Source organism: Puma concolor, chromosome E4 (assembly GCF_028749965.1).
Source record: "Puma concolor isolate L17-30 chromosome E4, mPumCon1.1.hap2, whole genome shotgun sequence".
Taxonomy (NCBI): Eukaryota; Metazoa; Chordata; class Mammalia; order Carnivora; family Felidae; genus Puma; species Puma concolor.
The window spans coordinates 66,960,351-66,979,953 of NC_141683.1; the positions used below are offsets into that span (position 1 = coordinate 66,960,351).

A 19,603-nucleotide genomic window follows, 5' to 3' on the forward strand; every position below is an offset into this window, starting at 1 on the left:
CTCTCTTGGAATTAAAACAAGGAAAACTGTCCTCTTAAGAAATTGATATATTTCTTTTTTTTTTTTTTAAGTTTACTTAGAGCACATGCATGCACAGGAGTTGCAGAAAGAGGAGTTGCAGAAAGAGAGAAAGAGGGAGGGAGAGAGAGAGAATCCTAAGCAGGCTCTGCACTGCCTGTGCAGAGCCCAACGCAGGGCTCCAACTCATGAACTGCGAGATCTTGACCTGAGCCCAAATCGAGAGTCGGACACTTAACCAACTAAGCCACCCCGGCGCCCCTTGATATATTTTGTATGATCAGATTTTCAGAATTTGCGCATTACGTTTTTCTTTTGTCTTACTGCTCTTGAGAAATTCAACAATTATGTAACTACTATGCCTATATATTAGTCCCCACGGTTACATGATTGATTTCTCCCTCTTTTTCTGGCTTCGGTTTTCTGTTATTATTTATGCTTATTTCTTTATTTCATTTTAACAGCCCTAAGTATTTTATAAGCCATCACACAGGCCATTTTGGTAGTCTTTCTGTGCATTTATTCATGGTAAATCAGTACAAACAAGCCTTCTTGAAAGCAGTCATACTGGAAAACAGAATTAATCCATTACACAGATGTACTTTTGAGAACTGTGTCCCAATGGCTGTTCAGAGTGAGTGAACTTGTTGCCTTGTTGGAAGAGATTTTTAGTGTTTTCAGTCTGAATACTAGAAAAGATCTTATTAGTACTAGCACTTGGAGTTCATTCTAAACGATTCTTTCTGACAATTTCCTTGGCTTCAGTTGCTTCTTAAGTCTGTTTCCAGTAACATACTAGAACTGTTACCAGTATTGATTTTCTGACTGTATCGGCTATACACTTAGTAAAAGTGGTCCCTAACGGAATAGGAATAGTTTATTACTACACGTCTTGGTTACATAGATCTTACTCGATATACTTTTGCTATTCTACTCTTTTAGGTACGCTGACGGCTGTGGAAAGTTTCCTGACTATACATTCTGGACCTGAGGTTAGTTTTTCTGTTTGTCAGGTGATTTTTATAGTTAACATTAAAAACATTTTGGAAATGATACATGCCTCCTAAAAAATATTTAGATTAATAAAATTTTATATCTATTTGTAATTTTTAGTATATGAAAGTTACTATGTTTAATTTTTAAAAAATATTTATTTAGTTTTGAAGAAGAGAGAGACACAGTGCAAGCTAGGGAGGGGTAGAGAGAGAGGGAGACACAGAATCCAAAGCAGGCTCCAGGCTCTGAGCCATCAGCACAGAGCCCGATGCGGGGCTTGAACCCATGGCCGTGAGATCATGACCTGAGCTGAAGTCAGGTGCTTAACCGACTGAGCCACCCAGGTGCCCCTACTGTGTTTAATTTTTAAAAGTATATGGTAGATTGCTGGGAATTACTTAGATCTAAAATAGAATTTTGTTAAAAACAACTGCATAGCCCATTGTGTTAGAACGAGTTACCAGCATCTGAACACCAAATTATATATTGTTGTTGTGCAATAAATGTTGTCAGCCAAGACGATTGTCACCTTAGTGCAAGTCAGGGCACTTCTATTATCTGCTTCACTTGGAGTTAGGTGCTGTTGTGGCCGTAAAAAAAATATATGATGTAATTACTGAATTTATAGTTTATTCGGGAACCTAAGACAGTTGTGTTTCTGGGAGGACCATGCTTTTTGATAGCACTTTTATTGCCAGGAGTGTCTGACCCAATTCTAGGTCTACACTTGAGGCTTCATAAATATTGTTGTCTTTAAAACACATTCGTTCAACAAACACTGTGTAGTGTGACACATAAATGAATCAGATGCAAACCTGTCCTTAAAGACATAAAAATTTAGCTTGAGGGGCGCCCGGGTGGCTCAGTCGGTTAAGTGTCCGACTTCAAGTTGGGTCATGATCTCGCCGTCTGTGAGTTTGAGCCCCACATGGGGCTCCGTGTTGACAGCTCAGAGCCTGGAGCCTGCTTCGGATTCTGTGTCTCCCTCTCTCTCTGCCCCTCCCCCACTTGCGCTCTGTCTCTCTCTCAAAATGAATAAACATTAAAAATTTAAAAAAAAATTAAAAGATGAGATGAAATACCATCGGATTCTGAGAACGGAGAGTAAATCTAGCTGGGAGGCCAGAGATAAGAACTTTTAGTTATTTATTTTTTATATTTGTTTTTCAATGTGTATTTATTTATTTTGCGAGCTACAGAGGCAGTATGAGAAGGGGAGGGGCAGAGGGAGAGAATCCCAAGCAGGTGCCACACGGTCAGCACAGAGCCCCACGCGGGGCTCGAGCTCGCAAACGTTGAGATCATGAGCCGAGCCGAAACCAAGAGTCAGATGCTTAACTGACTGAGCCAACCAGGCACCGCTGGAGATAAGAGCTTTTAGAGGCTGTGACATGGACTGAATTTCTAGAGGTCGATGCTGTGGAGCCTGGATGAGGGAGAGGGAGCAGTAGAGTCAGGACATGGCCGTGGGATGGTACAGGGGATGTCAGGTAGGATAATGGCTGCAGTCATCTGGATCTTGGGTTCAGATTAATACACGCGAAGAATGACATAACATGCTAGAATTCGTGGGTAAAGAGGATGTCCACAGGGTATCAGAATAAAGTGGGCCTGGGGAACTGGGAAGGCCTCCTAGAGGCCTCACCGAGTTCAGCCTTGAAGAGTCAGTAGCCTGTGGAAGGTCAGGAACAAGCATGAAGGACATGCCTGGATCTGTGGGGAGCGGGTGTGGAAACCCAACTCAACCGGCCGAAAGCGGCAGAACGAAACATGAATTTACGGGTTCGTGTAACCAAATGACTGCAAGTAAGTAGTGTGGCTGGATCTGGATGTGCCGATAGTTATTCTCCACCCCCCCCCCCCCCCCATATCCTCTGTTTCTGTCTCTCCCATCTCTTCTGGACTCGTCTGCGTAGGCTCTCAGCGTGCCTGAGAAGGTGCTGGCAGTCCTAGGTGCGCATTGTCTTAATGTTCCTGACTTCCGGGGAACAGCTAGCAGGGCTGATGTATCACATGACCGGGAAGTAGTGGGCCATCTGGCTGTTCTTGAGCCAGTCACCGTGACCGGTGTCACGAATAGTCAGATTGCCCAGGTGGTCACGGGCCCCCGGAGGGAGACCCTTGGAGTCAGTCTCATCTGTACCACATGGAACGACTTCCAGGTGGGAAGGAGGCTTTCCGAAGCCGAGGATTGCAGGGAGCTGCTGACTGGGAGAGTCGGACAAGAGGCTTCTTTTGATGGAGCAGTGGGAGATGGGATGGGAAAGGCGAGGTGGATGTGAAGAAGGCATCTTCCCTTCCCGTGAGGAATACAGGAGCCCCTGAGCGGACGGTTCTTACAGAGTCGAGTCAGGAATCCCTCCTAGAACGTACAGATTTCGAAACTGGGTTGCCTGGGCTTGACTTCTGGCTCTGCCACTTACCAGTGACGTGCCCGTGGCCAAGCAGGCCGTACTTCCCCTCATCTCTAAAGGAGGCGATCATCGTATCTGCTCCATATGGTCGCTACGCGGGTTAACGTACTCAGCGAATGTACATCAGAGCCGTGGTTGGCAGCTGGCAAATCCCTCAACTAGTGTCAGTAAGTATTATTTTTATTAGTGTTGTTAGAACTTGAAGTTGGGGCTTCACTCAGGACAGCAGAGTTGAAGCATCCGTATCAGTGCAGCCCCCTCTCGCTCCCCCGAGGCAGAGTCCACAGCCTGACTTTTACAGGGACACCCCGAGTCACGAAGCTGTTCTTGTGCCCCTCCTTATGTTTCCCCTTGATAGAGGGCAATGAAGAGGTAACGTGGAAAGCCCTGTGCATTTGGGTATTATGAAATGTATTTTAAATTTATGTCATCAACCCAGAGCTTTCTTCTAAACTCAGACTTAAAACGTCCCATCACTAATTGACATCTACACTTGAACGTTTGATAGATACCGCAAACTGTACTTTTTTGTGCATAGCTGACCTCCCGCTTGTCCTTTCCAAATGGGCGCCAACCTCAGTTTATTTGTATCAATTTCAGCTGGTCGCGGTGCGTCCGTCCACGTATTCAGCTCAGATGGTAGGATCGTTGCTATCTCTGTCTCCTGAAACCCAAGTCCAGTCTGTCAGGAAACCCTGTTGATTCTGCCTTTGAGATCTGTCAGAATCCGATCACTTTTCACCATGTCTCTTCCTACGACCCTCTTCTGGCTACCACCTGTTCCTGTACAGTCCTTCCTCGACACAACATCCTGGCTGGTCCTTTCCAGACATAACCCGATCACGTACTCCTCAGCTCACAATTCTTTAGTGGCTCCTTACCGCATCCGGAGTGCAAGCCAAACGTCCTTCCGGTTAGTGATAACTGATCTGGCCCCGGTTAGTCTCCAACCTCCTCTCTTACAGAACGCCCTCATTCATTCTTCTTCATTTATTTGTTTTTTTTTTTTTTAAGTTTATTTATTTATTTTGAGAGAGACAGAGACAGCATGAGTGGGTGAGGGGCAGAGAGAGGGAGACAGAGAATCCCAAGCAGAGCCCCATGCAGGGCTTGAACTCACTAAACCGTGAGATCATGACCTGAGCTGAAACCAGGAATCTGACGTTCAACTGACTGAGCCACCCAGGCGCCCCCATATATCGTATTTTTTATTGAGTTTATCACTCTCCCTGGAATGTGAACACCACAACAAGAAGGATCCTTGTCTGTTAATTCACCAAGCACCTAGAACAGTGCTGGTCATGTGGTAGGAGCTCAGTAAGTGTTGTTTGGCTGACTTGAGTGGACGAGGCTAACTTAACCTTAATTCCAAAACTCTATGGGAGTAATTCCAGAATGTAAAAGTGCAGTCCGGTTTCAAAGGAATGTAGAGGGAAAAATCCTAAATAAAATACTAGAAGATTAAAAGCAGGAATACATAAGACAAAGAACGCATTTTGACCAAGTTAATTTTAGATACGAAATGTGAGGTTTAACATTATGTAGTCACTTTAATTCACTCCACCAACAGGTTAAAGGAGGACAGTCATAGGATCATCTCAATAAATAGAGAGACAGCATTTGATAAAATGTGTCTATTCATGATTAAAACTTGCAGCAAGCTAGGAGTGGAAGGGAAGATGATCTTTTTTTAAAAAGCTATACCAAATATGATACCCAGTGTTTAACATTGAAAACTTTTGCTCTGAGTTCAGGAATGACTCGGGAGCCCTCTGTCCTTACTCCAGCCAGATTCTAGCCAGAGCAGTAACACACGAAAAAAGAAAGAAACTGTATAGAGGTTAGAAAGGAAGAAACAAAACTATTTTCCGCAGATGATGTAATTGTGAATGTAGGAAATTCAAAGGAAATCTGCAGGTAGTATTACTAGAATTAGTAAATGAGTTTCATCACCTACTGGAAAAATTCTTTTTCTCACCTGATTGCCTTGGCTAGACTCTCCAGGCCAGGACACTGGGGAGCAGAAGTGGCGAGAACAGACATCCTTGTCTTGTTCCTGATCTTAGAAATCTTTCAGACTCTTGCCACTAAGTATGATATTAGCTGTGCGTTTTTATAGATGCCCTCTGTCAGGTTGAGGAAATTTCCTTCTTTTCCTGGTGTGTTGAGTGTTTTTTTTTTTTTTTTTAATTTTTTTTTCAACGTTTATTTATTTTTGAGACAGAGAGAGACAGAGCATGAACGGGGGAGGGTCAGAGAGAGGGAAACACAGAATCCGAAGCAGGCTCCAGGCTCTGAGCCATCAGCCCAGAGCCCGACGCGGGACTCGAACCCACGGACCGCGAGATCGTGACCTGGCTGAAGTCGGACGCTTAACCGACTGCGCCACCCAGGCGCCCCTGTTGAGTGTTTTTAACGTGAAGAGTTATATTTTATCAAATGCTTTTTCTGCATTTATTGAGACGATCATGTGGTTTTGTTTTTTATTATCTTCTTACACTGTATCACTTAAGATTGATTTTCCTATGTGGAACCAACCTTACATTGCCGGGGTAAATCCCACTTGATCATAGTATATAATCCTTTTTATATATTGCTGGATTTAGTTTGCTAGTATTTTGTTGATGGGTTTGCATCTATACTCATAAGGAATATTGGTCTGTAGTTTTCTCATGATGTCTTTGTCTGGTTTTAGTATCAGGGTAATTAATACTGGTCTTTGGGGAAGAGATTTTTGGAAAGGATCAGTATCAATTCTTTTTTTAAAATTTTTTAATGTTTATTTTTTATTTTTGAAAGGGAGAGAGAGAGAGTGAGCAGGGGAGGGGCAGAGAGAGAGGGAGAGAGAGAATCCCAAGCAGGCTCCACACTGTCAGCCCAGAGCCCAGAGCTCAATGTGGGGCTTGAATCATGAGATCATGACCTGAGGCGAACTCAGACGCTTAACTGACTGAGCCACCCAGGCACCCTGGGCATTTCTTTCCTTTTTTTTTTTTTTTTTTTCTTTTTTTCCTTTTGTTTAAAAAAATGTTTATTTTTGAGAGAAAGAAGCAGAGCACGAGAGGGGGAGGGGCAGGGAGAGAGGGAGACACAGAATCCGAAGCAGGCTCCAGGCTCCGAGCTGTCCTCACAGAGCCCGACGCAGGGCTTGAACTCACGAACCGTGAGATCATGACCTGAGCCGAAATTGGACACTTAACCGACTGAGCCACCCAGGCGCCCCGGGCATTTCTTTTTTTTAAACCCAGCTTGATAATCTCTACTTTTTGAGTATAGTGTTCAGTTCATTGACATTTAAAATAATGAAAATAGGACGAGACTTGAGTCTGACATCTTGCTCTTTATTTCCTGTTTATCCCATGTATTATCTTTCCCTGTCCTTTCTTTCCTGTCATCTTTTCATTTAATTATTTGTTACAATTTCAAAATTAACTCCTTTATTGGCTTTTTCGGTATGCCTCTTAGCATTTTTTTTTAATTTTATTTTTTTAAAGTTTATTTATTTTGAGAGAAAGGGAGAGAGAATGAGAGTGCACAGGGGAGGGGCAAAGAGAGAGACAGAATGCTTGTGCGTGCAAGTGGGAGAGGGGCAGAGAGAGAGAGAGCCCCAAGCAGGCTCCGCACTGTCTGTCCAGAGCTCAATGCGAGGCTCGAACTGTGAGATCATGACCTGTGCCAAAATCAAGAGTCCGACACTCAACTGACTGAGCCACCCAAGCTGCCCCACTGCTAGCATATTTTTTGATGTGAAATCTACTGACATTCATATCCGTGTTCTCCTTATGTAATATGTTGTTTTTCTATGATGGCTTTCTTTTTTTTCTTTTTGAAAAAAATTTTTTTAATGTTTATTTTTGAGAGACAGAGTATGAGGGTGGGGGGGTCAGAGAGAGGGAGACACAGAATCCCAAGTAGGCTCCAGGCTCCAAGCTGTCAGCATACAGCGTGACGCGGGGCTCGAACTCACGAACTGTGAGATCATGACTTGAGCCGACGTCGGACGTTTAACTGACCGAGCCACGCAGGTAGCCCCTGTTATTCTTTAAATGTTTGGTAGAATTCATTAATGAGATCATCCGGGCCTGGGCTTTTCTTTGTGGGAAGTTTTTTGGTTACTAACTCAATCTCTCTACTTTTTATAGGTTTGCCAGGATTTTCTATTTCCTCTTAAGTCAGTTTTGGTAGTTGTGTCTCCATTAGTTTCCTAGGCCAGCCTTAACGAACTACCACACATCAAGTGGCCTAAACAACAGAAGTTTATTGTTCTCACAGCTCTGGAGGTTAGAAGTTCGAGATCAAGGGGAAAGGGGCTTTTCAGGAGATGATACTGGGACAACCGGGTGTCCAGAGGGAGAGATATGAAGCTGGACTCATACTTTGCACAATGTACAGAAATTAAGTTTAGGTGGATTGCAGACCTAAATGTGGGAGGCAACAACAGTAAAGCTTTTAGAAGATGATGTGTATTTCACAGCCTCGGGGTTGGGAATGGCTTCTTTTTCCCCCACACATTTATTTTACTATTCTTTTATTGCATAGTTGACATGTAACATTAGTTTCAGGTGTATGACACAACGATTTGATATTTGTATGTACTGGATTATATTGCACAATGATCACTGTGATAAGTCTAACATCCGTCCCCATACACGCTTGCAAATTTGTTTTTCTTGTGACGAAAACTTTTAAGATCTTCTCTTTTAGCAACTTTCAAATATGCAATACCATATTCACTATATAGTCACCGTGCTGTATAGGGAATGGCTTCTTAAAAGAGACACAAGGCATTAAATAAAAAAAGAAAGTGATAATTTGTATACATTTAAAATGGAGAGTATCCGTTTATCAGAAGATACCATTTACAAAATGGAAAGGCTGGCTACAGAGTAAGCGTTCTTTCTTTCTTTTTTCTTTTTAAGTTTTTAATTTTTTAAAAATGTTTATTTTGAGAGAGAGAACAGGGGAGGGGCAGAGAGAGAGAGGGAGAGAGAAAGAATCCCAAGCAGGCTCCATACTGTCAGCACAGAGCCTGACACGGGGTTCAAACTTACGAGCCATGAGATCATGACCTGAGCTGAAATCGAGAATTGGACACTTGACTGACTGAACCACCCAGGCAGCCCTTAAAATTTTTTATTTTAATTCAGCACAGTTAACATACAGTGTTCTGTTAGTTTCGGGTGTACAGTATAGTGATTCAGCACTTCCCTACATCACCCAGTGCTCATCACAACAAGCGCCCTCCTTAGTCTCCATCACCTGTTGGCCCCATCCCCCCGTCAGCCTCCCCTCTGGTGACCGTCAGTTTGTTCTCTATAGTTAAGAGTCTGTTTCTTAGCTTGTCTCTCTCTCTCCTTCCCTTTGCTTTCTTGTTTTCTTAACTTCTACGTGAGTGAAATCATATAGCATTTGTCTTTCTCTGACTTATTTTGCTTAGCGTTATACTCTCTAGCTCCATCCGTGTCCTTGCAGATGGCAAGATTTCGTTTCCTTTTTATGGCAGAATAATATTCCGTCGTGTGTGTATGTGTGTGTGTGTGTGTGTGTGTGTGTGTGTGTGTGTGTGTGTATACACATCTTCTTTATCCATTCATCTATCAGTGGACACTTTGGCTGCTTCCATAATTTGGTAAATAATGGTACAATAAACATGGGGTACATGTATCCCTTTGAATTCATGTTTTTGTATTTTGGGGGTAAATACCCAGTATAGTGCAGTTATTGGATCATATGGTTCTATCTTCAACTTTTTGAGTAACCCCCATACTGTCTTCCTCAGTGGCTGCACCAGTTTGCATTCCCACCAGCAGTGCACGAGGGTTCCTTTTTCTCCACATCCTCGCCAACACTTGTTTCTTTGGTTTTTGATTTTAGCCATTCCGACAGGTGTGAGGTGATATCTCACTGTGTTTTCAATTTGCATTTTCCTGATGATGAGTGATGTTGAGCACCTTTTCATGTGTCTGTTGGCCATAGGGATGTCTTCTTTGGAGAAATGTCTGTTCATGTCTTCTGCCCATTTTTTAACTGCTTTTTTTTTTTTTTTTTTGGGTGTTATGGGTCTTTTTTTTTTTTTTTTTTTTGTATGTTTTGGATACTGACCCTTTATTGGATATGTCATTTGCAAATATCTTCTCCCATTTAGTAGGTTGCCTTTTAGTTTTGTTGATGGTTTCCTTTGCCGTGCATAAACTTTTTATTTTGATGCAGTCCCAATAGTTTATTTTTGCTTTTGTTTCCCTTGTCTCAGGAGATTTATCTAGAAAAAAGTTTCTGTGGCTGATGCCAGAGACATCACTGCCTGTGCTCTCTTCTAAGACTTTTATGGTTTCAGGTCTCACATTTAACTCTTTAATCCATTTTGAGTTTATTTTTGTGTATGGCATAAGAAAGTGGTCCAGACTCATTCTTTTGCATGTCGCTGTCCAGTTTTCTCAGCACCATTTGTTGAAGAAACTGTCTTTTTCCCCCTGGATATTCTTTCCTCCTTTGCCAAAGATTAATTAACCATATAATTGTGGGTTTATTTCTGGGTTTTCTATTCTCTTCGGATCTGTGTGTCTATTTTTTTTTGTGTCAGTACCATACAGCTCTTGTAACACTGCTTGAAGTTTGCTTTGCTTTTCTTTTTCAGGATTGTTTTGGCTATTCGGGGTCTTTTGCTCTTCCATACAAATTTTAGGATTGATTGTTCTAGCTCTGTGAAAAATGCTGGTGGTGTTTGATAGGGATTGCATTAAATGTGTAGATTGCTTTGGGGAGTATAGACATTTTAACAATATTTGTTCTTCCGATTAAGGAGCATGGAAAGCCTTTGTTTCTTTGTGTCTTCTTTAATTTCTTTCATCCGTGTTTTATAGTTTTCAGGGTACAGGTCTTTCCCCTCTTTGGCTAAGTTTATTCATAGGTGTTTTATTATTATTTTTTTCGTACAGATGGAAATGGGATTGTTTTCTTCATTTCTCTTTCTGCTGCTTCGTTATTGGTGTGTAGAAATGCAACAGATTTCTGTACATTAATTTCTGTCGTGTGACTTTACTGAATTCATTTATCAGTTCTAGCGGTTTTTTGGTGGAGTCTTTTGGGACGGATATATATATATATATATATATATATATATATATATATATATCTCATGTCATCTGCAAATAGTAAAAGTTTTCCTTGTTCCTTACTGATGTGGATGCCTTTCATTTCTTTTTGTTGTCTGATTGCTGTGACCAGTACTTCCAGTACTGTGTTGAGTAAAAGTGGTGAGAGTGGACAGCCCTGTCTCGTCCCTCTCCGCTTTTCCCCGTGAAGGATGATGTTAAATGTGGGTTTTTTCTTATACGGCCCTTACTATGTTGAGGTATGTTCTCTCTAAACCTACTTTGTGAGGGTGTTTTTTATCATGAATGGATGTTGTACCTTATCGCGTGCCTTTTCTGCACCTGTTGAAACGATCATACAGTTTTTATCCTTTCTCTTATTGATGTAATGTATCATGTTGATTGATTTGCGAGTATTGAACCACCCTTGATCCTGGGAATAAATCCCACGTGATCCTGGCAAATGACATCTTAAATGTGTTTTTGGACTCAGTTTGCTGGCATTTTGTTGATGATTTTTGCATCCATATTCATCAGAGTTATTGGCCTGTAGTTCTTTCTGGGGGGAGGGTAGTGTCTTTATCTGGCTTTGGTATCATTCCCCTTTCTCTTCTCTTTTTTGGAATGATTTGAGAAGAGTAGGTATTTGGTAGGATTCACCTGGGAAGCTATCTGGTCCTGGGCTTTTGTCTGGTGGGAGTTTTTTTGTTGTTGTTGTTTGTTTGTTTTGTTTTGTTTTTATCACCAATTCGGTCTCCTTGCTGGTAATTAGTCTGTTCAAATTTTCTGTTTCTTCCAGCTTCAGTTTTGGTAGGTTATATGTTGCTAGGAATTTATCCTTTTCTCCTAGGTTGTCCAATTTGTTGGCATGTGGTTTTTCTTAATATTCTCCTACAACCGTATTTCTGTGGCATTGGCTATTTCCCCTTGTTCTTTGGTGATTTTGCTTGAGTCCTTTTTTTTTCCTTGATGATTCTGGCTAAAGGTTTATCAATTTTGTTGATCTTTTCAAAGAAAGAGTTCCTGGTCTCATTGCTCTGTTGTTTTTAGTTTCTATGTAATTTATTTCTGTTCTAAATTTTTTTTAAGTTTATTTATTTTGAGAGAGAGAGGGAGAGAGCCGGGGAGGGGCAGAAAGAGAGGGAGAGAGAGAATCCCAGGCAGGCTCTGCGTTGCCAGTGTGTAAATGTGCTCATGAACGCATCTTGAAATTTCGAGGAATCGGCATAGGGTTAAGAATTAGGGCTAATTTTGAATTTTTTTTTAATGTTTATTTTTGAGACAGAGAGAGACAGAGAGTGAGTGTGGGAGGGGCAGAGAGAGAGGGAGGCACAGAATCTGAAACAGGCTCCGGGCTCTGTGCTGACGAATCTGAAACAGGCTCCAGGCTCTGAGCTGTCAGCACAGAGCCCGATGCGGGGCTCGAACCCACGAACCGTGAGATCATGACCTGAGCCGAAGTCGGACGCTTAACCGACTAAGCCACCCAGGCGCCCCATGAATTAGGGCTAATGTTGAAAGAATATGGCCAGCTGGTTGAGTGAAAATGAAGTGAAACTCGGTGGCATATTAAAAAGAGCATAAGTGATGTTAGGAAGGCAAAAAGAGCACGTGTTGGTGTAAATATCCAATATGATCAAGCTAATGAGTGTTCATGCTGCCTGAAAATTCATCTCAAGATTGTTAAATAAGGGATTATGGCTTGCTCAAATAGAGGTGAAATGTTCTCTGTAAATACTTATAAATTCCTTAGTTTTACATATTAGTAATTGTCCCTTAAGATGTGTTTATTTCTTTCTTTCTTTTTTTAGAGAACAGATTTTTTTTTTAATGTTCATCTGTTCTGAGAGAGAGAGGGAGAGGGCGAGCATAGGGGAGGGGCAGAGAGGGAAAGAATCCCAAGCAGGCTCTGCACTGACATGTGGGGCTCAGTCTCAAGAACCGTGAGATCGTGACCTGAGCCGAAAGGGAGTCGGGTATTAAGATGTGTTTCTTTAACTCTTGAATTATTTTTTCAGGGGTTGTGTATTCACGATGGCACCTGGAAGTCAGCAGTTTACGGTTTTGGAGATCAGAGTAATTTGAAAAAACTACGAAATGAAGCAAATCTGAAACCCGTCCCAATTATTGGTCCGAAATTGAAAAGAAGGTATATTAACTCAAAATCTGTTCTTTAGTACATCTGGTCTCAGTATATTGTCATTGATCTGATTATTAATAAAGTATGCTACTAGAAAATCCTGAGACTGTTCTATAGCAAGTTCAGGGTTGTCTTCATAGCTATATAAAATATAATTAATGCATTATTCTAAGCTTAAGTACTTTGATATTAATATATTTGGACTCGGGGAAAATTTTTTTGAATTTTGTGACTTTTCCATATCAAAATCAAACATCAGCTAAATTTTATGCAGTAAAACCTCCATTTTAAAGGGTGATGATCTTGTGTAGATTATCTGTTAATAGCACTCTTCTGTGAAAACTTTGTATGTGAGAACTCTAAACTCGCCGTAGAGTTTGGCTGTTGAAATGAGTGTCGTCTAGGGAAACCGGTGGGCTAAAACGTAGCTACACTGTGTTCCGCGCCCTCGGAATGCTGTCCCACCTGTCACTTGTTTGGTATAGTGGGGAACACGGACATTTTAATGAAGGGCAGGTCTGCCTTTAATGAAGGGCAGGTCTGCTTCAAGAAAAGTTGAATGTTTGGCTCACAAAGTCACCAAGTTAGCCGTAAGTGGAGAAAACGCACCGCGGTCACGGGTCTGCCTTGCAGGTGGCCACTTTCCTACTGCAGAGAACTCAGCAGCTACTCGGTCCCTTTCCTGGGAGCGGATGTGTCTGTTGTGAGGCGGACCCAGCGCTACCTGCACGAGACCTTGGAGCAGTCTCCCGTAAGTGTGCCCGATTTAACTCCTAACAAAGAGCACTGCGTTCGTTCCAGCCCCCCTGCTGTTTAATGTAGGAGCTTTAGGTGTGTAAAGCAAAACAGGAAGGCCAGCCAAGGCGCGCCTCAGTTTCTGGAAGTGCACGGAATGGGGCGCGGAGAGCACTTCGCATTGTGGGCGTGGAGGTAGCCTCCCCACAGTTCAGACCTGGCCCGCCGAGTACCTTGTCAGTGCAACAGAACAGCAGCAGATTTCGTCCAGAAACGCTGGGGTCACGAACCCCCACCAACCCTGTCTAGAGTCTTAGCTGCTGGGAGGGAGTCTCCCCTGCCTGTGGACTCTTCTGGCCTCGCCGTCTGGGCTCTTCTGGCCTCGCCGCCCCCCCCCCCCCCCCCAGGGTATCGTCTTACTCCTTTTGGTGAGGGAGCTGCTCCCACTTTTGAGACTTGAAGGAGACAGTGAATCTCGAGTTAAAGGATTATTTTCTCGTGGGAGGGGTTGTAAGTAGCGTTCACATATACATCCTATAATGTGTCATCACTGAAAGTAGCTACGTTCTTGTGGACTTTTGCGTTCAGGCAGAGGAAGCTACAATTTCTTTAAAAAATATGCTCCCTGGGGCACCTGGGTGGCTCAGTCGGTTAAGCACCTGACTTCAGCTCAGGTCATGATCTCACCACTCATGAGTTCAAGCCCCACGTCGGGCTCTGTGCTGAAAGCTCAGAGCCTGGAGCCTGCTTTCAGTTCTGTGTCTCCCTCTCTCTCTGCCCCTCTCGCACTCCTGCTCTGTCTCTTTCTCTCAAAAAAAAATAAATAAATGTTAAAAAATTAAAAAAAAAAAAAATATGCTCCCAATGTCTGCTTTCTGAACAAGCTTTTAGAATGTAACACGTTCATAAAATGGAGAGTGCTTTTGCTCAGCATTTTTGAGGACAGAGTAAGTTACAAGTAGCCGACACGTTTGTGTTACCCCGACGTAGGGGTGACATTCTGACTTTGTCCCTCTTGTAGGTTCAGTACGCGGCTTATATAAACATGGGAGGCATCACCTCTGTTATTAAGCTGATGTTTGCGGGACTTTTCTTTTTATTCTTTGTGAGGTTTGGCATTGGAAGGCAACTTCTCATAAAGGTAAGTAATATTTTAACGAAATTAGGTCTTTACTAGTATTTTCCGTGAGTTTTAAAAAAATGTCACTGAGCGTTTTTTTTGTTTGTTTGTTTTTTCCCTTAGTTCCCATGGCTCTTCTCCTTTGGTTATTTTTCAAAACAAGGCCCAACACAAAAACAGGTAACCCTTTCTTTTGTATACAGGTCTTTAAAATAATAATTTTCCTTAATTTGTTTTTACTTTTCCTCAGTGCATTTACAATAACAGATAAGACTTGATGGGGCACTTACCATGTTGACAAGTGCTTTTATGTAGCTTTCATAAGTTAGATCACTTAGTCTTTTCAGACACCCCTTAAGGTAGGTATTATCTCCACTTTACAAATGAGGAAACTGAGGCACAGAGGCCAAGAACCTTGGCCAAGCTCCTACAGTGAGTACATAGCCAAACTGGGGTGAGGCCTCATAGTGATCTCAAAAATGTTTAGTCGTCCGTGTTTCTCCTCCCCCCAGGCTGCACTTCCCCTCTTCCACGACACTACCCTCCCCCTTCCCGCTCCTCCCCCTTTCCCCTCCCCCCTCCTCCCCCACGCTACCCTCCTCCCCCACGCTACCCTCCCCATTCCCCCCCCACACCACCCTCCCCCTTCCTTGTCCCCTTCCTCCCCCTCCCCCCTCCTCCCCCACACCACCCTCCCCTTCCCCCACCTCCCCCTTCCCCCTCCCCCCTCCTCCCCCACGCTACCCTTCCCTCTCCTCCCCTCCTCCCCCACACCACCCTCCCCCTTCCTTGTCCTCTTCCTCCCCCTTCCCCCTCCTTCCCCATGCCGCTCTCCCCTTCCCCCTCCTCCCCCACACCACCCTCTCCATTTCCCCTCCTCCCTCTTTCTCCTCCTCCCCCTTCCCCCTCCTCCCCCACGCCTCCCCGCATCTGCACACCCCTGGTATCCTCAGCACACGAGCGCTTCGTTTCCCTCACATGGTTTACAGACCCTGGGTCCAGTGGGGTCATTATTTCGCCCGCTCACACCAGGCACCGCTGGAAGATCCTCCCCCCAAGAGGATGGTAGCGCCACGAATGCATGCCCTCCCCCCCTTGAATGTGTGCCCCCCATGCATGCCTCCCCCCTCGAATGTGTGCCCCCACGTGCACACCTCCCCCCGTGGCTAGAAAGCGCCGTCTGAGGCTCCGGTTACGTGTAGTTAGTCATCTAGATGTCCGTCTCCTCCCAGGGGCTTTTTCACACGGTACCGGCCCCAGCCCTCTTCTCCGTCCGCAAGTGCCACACCTCCTGCCTCGCGGTGGACTTGAGAACGTGTGCTGTGCGCCCCCCGATTCCTGTTCTCCCACCCACGGCCCCCGCCCTCCCCTTCTTTCCTCCCCTCGGAGAAGAATTCCGCACAGGACTAGTCCCGCCACCCGTGCTCCTTAAATCTAGCATTTCTTGTGTGCAGCGGGCACAGAGCCGAGTGCTTGACATCGCATTCAGTCTTCCCGCTTACGGTGGAGGAAGTCATCAGAGCGGGTCTGTGCGCCCAAGGTCACGCGGCCAGGGTGTGGCGGGCGCTAGAGTCAGACCTGCCTGCGTCTTCACCTTTACTGTGACCCCAGTGGTCCTGTGATTCTCCACCTGCCCCACTACGGGTTCCTTCTCCGCATCCTAGACACACGCCGACCTAAGGAGGAGTCCTGGGCGCTCCCCTCACCCTGTGTGGTCCCCTCGCCAGAGTCCACGCTGCTCTTATAACTGCTAAGTGGGTTCAGTGCGCTGAGCCCTTCTTCGCTGTTTTCTTTGACATTATTGTCCTCCTTGAAATACCGCTTCCCTTGGCCTCTGAGTCCAGGTGACCGCTCTGTGCCTGTCCTCCTTCCCGGCACCCTTGGGTGTGGACCACCCCCAGGGCTCCAGCCTCCCCCACCCCTCTCCCCCTGCGCCTGGTCAGCAGACCCCCTGAGATCTCCAGCTTCCACGCCCAGCTGCTGAAAACTGAAGGTGGCGGAATCTGAGCTTCTTTCCTCCAAACTCCCGTCTTCTTTTACTTCCCAGCTCAGTTGGTGGCACCGTCATCTGTCCAGTCACAGACATAGGCATCATTCTAGATTTTGCTCCAAACCCATCATCCCCGCCTTACGAGGCTCTGACTCCTCTCCCTTCCTTTTTCCCTCTTCCCCCAACGGCACATAAAATTTACCATCTTAACCATTTTTAAGCGTTCAGTGGTATCAAATCTATATTGTTATTCAAAACATCCATATTATGCAAATTCGTGTGGTCACACAGCACATTTGTGTGTTGTGCAGCCATCACCACCCGTCTCCAAGCCTTTTCCTCGTGCAGAACTAGAACTGTCCCTGTTAAACGACAACTCGCCTTTCCTCCTCCCCCCAGCCCCTGGCAACCACCGGTCTCCTCTCTGCCTCTCTGAATTGGACCATTCTCGGTGCCTCGTACGTGTGGACTCACACAGTCCTTGTGCTTCTGTGACTGGCTTATTGCACTCAGCGTGACCTCCTCCAGGTTCATCCAGGTTGTAGCAGGTGTCAGATTGCATTCCTTTTTAAGGACGAATAGTAGTTCATTTTCACTCTCACACACACCACACACACATACACACTCACACACTCACAAGAGACACACATGCACACCCCCTACACACACACACACAATATCGCATACACAACCCCCCCACACCCCTTACCCGCGTGCACACAGACACACATACCACACACACACAGACCCCCCTGCCACATGCCCTCCACACACACACACACACACACACACCGTGTGCATACGTACCACATTTCCATTCATCCATCCACAGACACTGGGGTTACTTCCCCCTTTGGCTACCGTGAATAATTCTGCTAGGAACATGGGTGTATAAATATATCCTCAGGATCCTCCTTTCGGTTCTTGGGGTCAATATCCCTAAGTGCAATTGCTGGATCCTATGGTAATTCTATTTTTAATTTTTTGAGGAGCCATCAGACCCTTTGAGCGCACCGACCCATGTTATCTTCCCGTCAATGGCACATGGACGTGCTGGTTGCTCCATAGCCTTTGCCAACACTTGTTTCCCCGTTGTTTTTTAAGTTCATTTATTTTATTTTATTTTATTTTATTTTATTTTATTTTATTTTATTTTATTTATTTATTTTTTTTTAATTTATTTTATTTTATTTTTTTTGTAATCTCTGTACCCATTATGGGGCTTAAACCACGACCCTGACATCAAAAGTCACACGCTTCACTGACTGAGCCAGCCAGGCGCCCCCTGTGTTTTTATTAATAGTAGTTCTAACGGGTGTGAAATGTCATTGTGGCTTTGATTTGCGTTTCCCTGATGAGTGATGTTGAGCATCTTTTCATGTGCCTATTGGCCATTTGTAGGTTGCCTTCAGAGAATGCCTATTCAAGTCCTTTGCCCATTTTTGAATTAGTTGTTTGCGTTTTTGTTGTTGAGTTTTTGGTGGTCCGTGTGTATGGATATTAATCCCTTATCAGATGGGTGATTTGTAAGTATTTGTCCCCACTACTGTGCACAGTCTAAGACAGATCTGACCTCGTCGCCGCCTTCTTCAGCCTGGTTCCCTGACTTGCGGCACGTGCAGTGATTCTTACCTAGGACTTGATCAGGACCCCCCACCCCCACCCCCAGGGAGCTTTTCCAAAGACTTGTCCCGAACCTGCGTCAGGACATTCTGAGGCAGTAGATGGGAGCAGGGCCTGGAAATATGAGCAGTGGTTCTCACCTTGGAGAAAGAGCCCCAAACTGATGGCGGAGATTCAAGTTTGTTTGGTCTGGAATGTGGCCTGAACAGTGGGCTTTTTAAAAGGCCAGTTATGCTAATGTGCTGCCAAGGTTTTGATCACTGGGGTGGAGGTAGGTGGGTTCCAGGTCAGATTTGCGTGGTTTTGGTTCACACCCCTGGAGTGCCAATGAATGGAAGTCGTCTCTGCAGGAGTGAGGTCCTTCATCATCTGGTGCTGGACGGCAGATGGGTTTCATTTTCATGCCAATCCTGCTGAGTCGATAGTAGCAGCCTGGAGACCATATTGAAAATTGTTGTAACAGTGAATACGCGCCCAGCCTGAGAGGCTGTGATCAGGCAGGGGAGGGGACACGTGCTAGCACGTGTGTCTGTCCTTGTCTGCACCTCTGATAACACGAGTGCCACCCCTCTCCTCTTGGACTGTGTGTTCTAGCCATGTTAGACTGCGGTCCACTGTGATGCCACATACCTTCTTGCCTTTGACTGATGGTTTCTCCTTCCTGGTAACCACCCTACCTTTCTGTGTGATAAACTTCCATGAGAGAGAGAGACAGGACACATTTCAAAACCCTGCCCCATTTTCCCCAGTAGATCTAATAATGCCCTCCTTTGAACTCGTCCTGCATCTTTTAATTCATGTCTCATATTTTTATTAGATCTGAGTGTGTGTGTGTGTGTGTGTGTGTGTGCTCACTAAACTATCAGCTCCAGAAAAGACAGGGATCATATTTTAATTATGTCTCATTAATAAAAATTGGTCGACCACAACTGAATTCTGTTACCTTATTTCTAAATTTAGTGATTGTGAAGGATGCTTGGATAAGTCCTACAGAATTTAATTTTTTGAATCAGGTTTTTATATCTCCAAGGGGGTCAATTCTGTCTGGCCTGTATTCCCATTACTTGTTGGCTAGTTGTTCTTTTTTGAGAGAGAGAGAGAGAGAATGAATCTTAAGCAGGCTTCATGCCCAGCGTGGAGCCCAACGTGGGGCTTAATCTCACAACCATGAGATCATGACTTGAGCCAAGGTCAAGAGTCAGATGCTCAACCTACTGAGCCACCCAGGTGCCCCTACTTGTTGGCTGTTTTTGTCTTGTCTCCTCAAACGGCTGTGTGAAACCAGATTATCATGTTCTGCCGTTACCCCCGTCCTAAAATAAAAACTGCCTCCAGCTTGTCCTCTGAAACGACTATTTCAGTGGTGCCGTCCTTGTGTAGGCCACAGCCTAGGAACCGAACTTGTACCGCATCCAAGTTCCTCACCACCTCCCTCCCCTGGCAACACACCCGTCATCAAAACTTGTGTCTTCAAAG

The 19,603-nt window shown here is 44.6% G+C and overlaps 1 protein-coding gene across 1 annotated transcript in view; it reads left to right on the forward strand.

Annotated features, from left to right (window-relative positions):
• The window catches only part of SCCPDH (saccharopine dehydrogenase (putative)), a 39,209-nt gene that overhangs the window by 16,105 nt on the left and 3,501 nt on the right, over window positions 1-19,603 (forward strand). Inside the window, exons 5-9 of the mRNA XM_086694404.1 lie at window positions 961-1,010; window positions 12,538-12,668; window positions 13,293-13,410; window positions 14,416-14,535; window positions 14,638-14,694. Of these exons, the coding sequence (XP_086550530.1) occupies window positions 961-1,010; window positions 12,538-12,668; window positions 13,293-13,410; window positions 14,416-14,535; window positions 14,638-14,694 (476 nt within the window). The remainder of the gene's footprint in view (window positions 1-960; window positions 1,011-12,537; window positions 12,669-13,292; window positions 13,411-14,415; window positions 14,536-14,637; window positions 14,695-19,603) is intronic.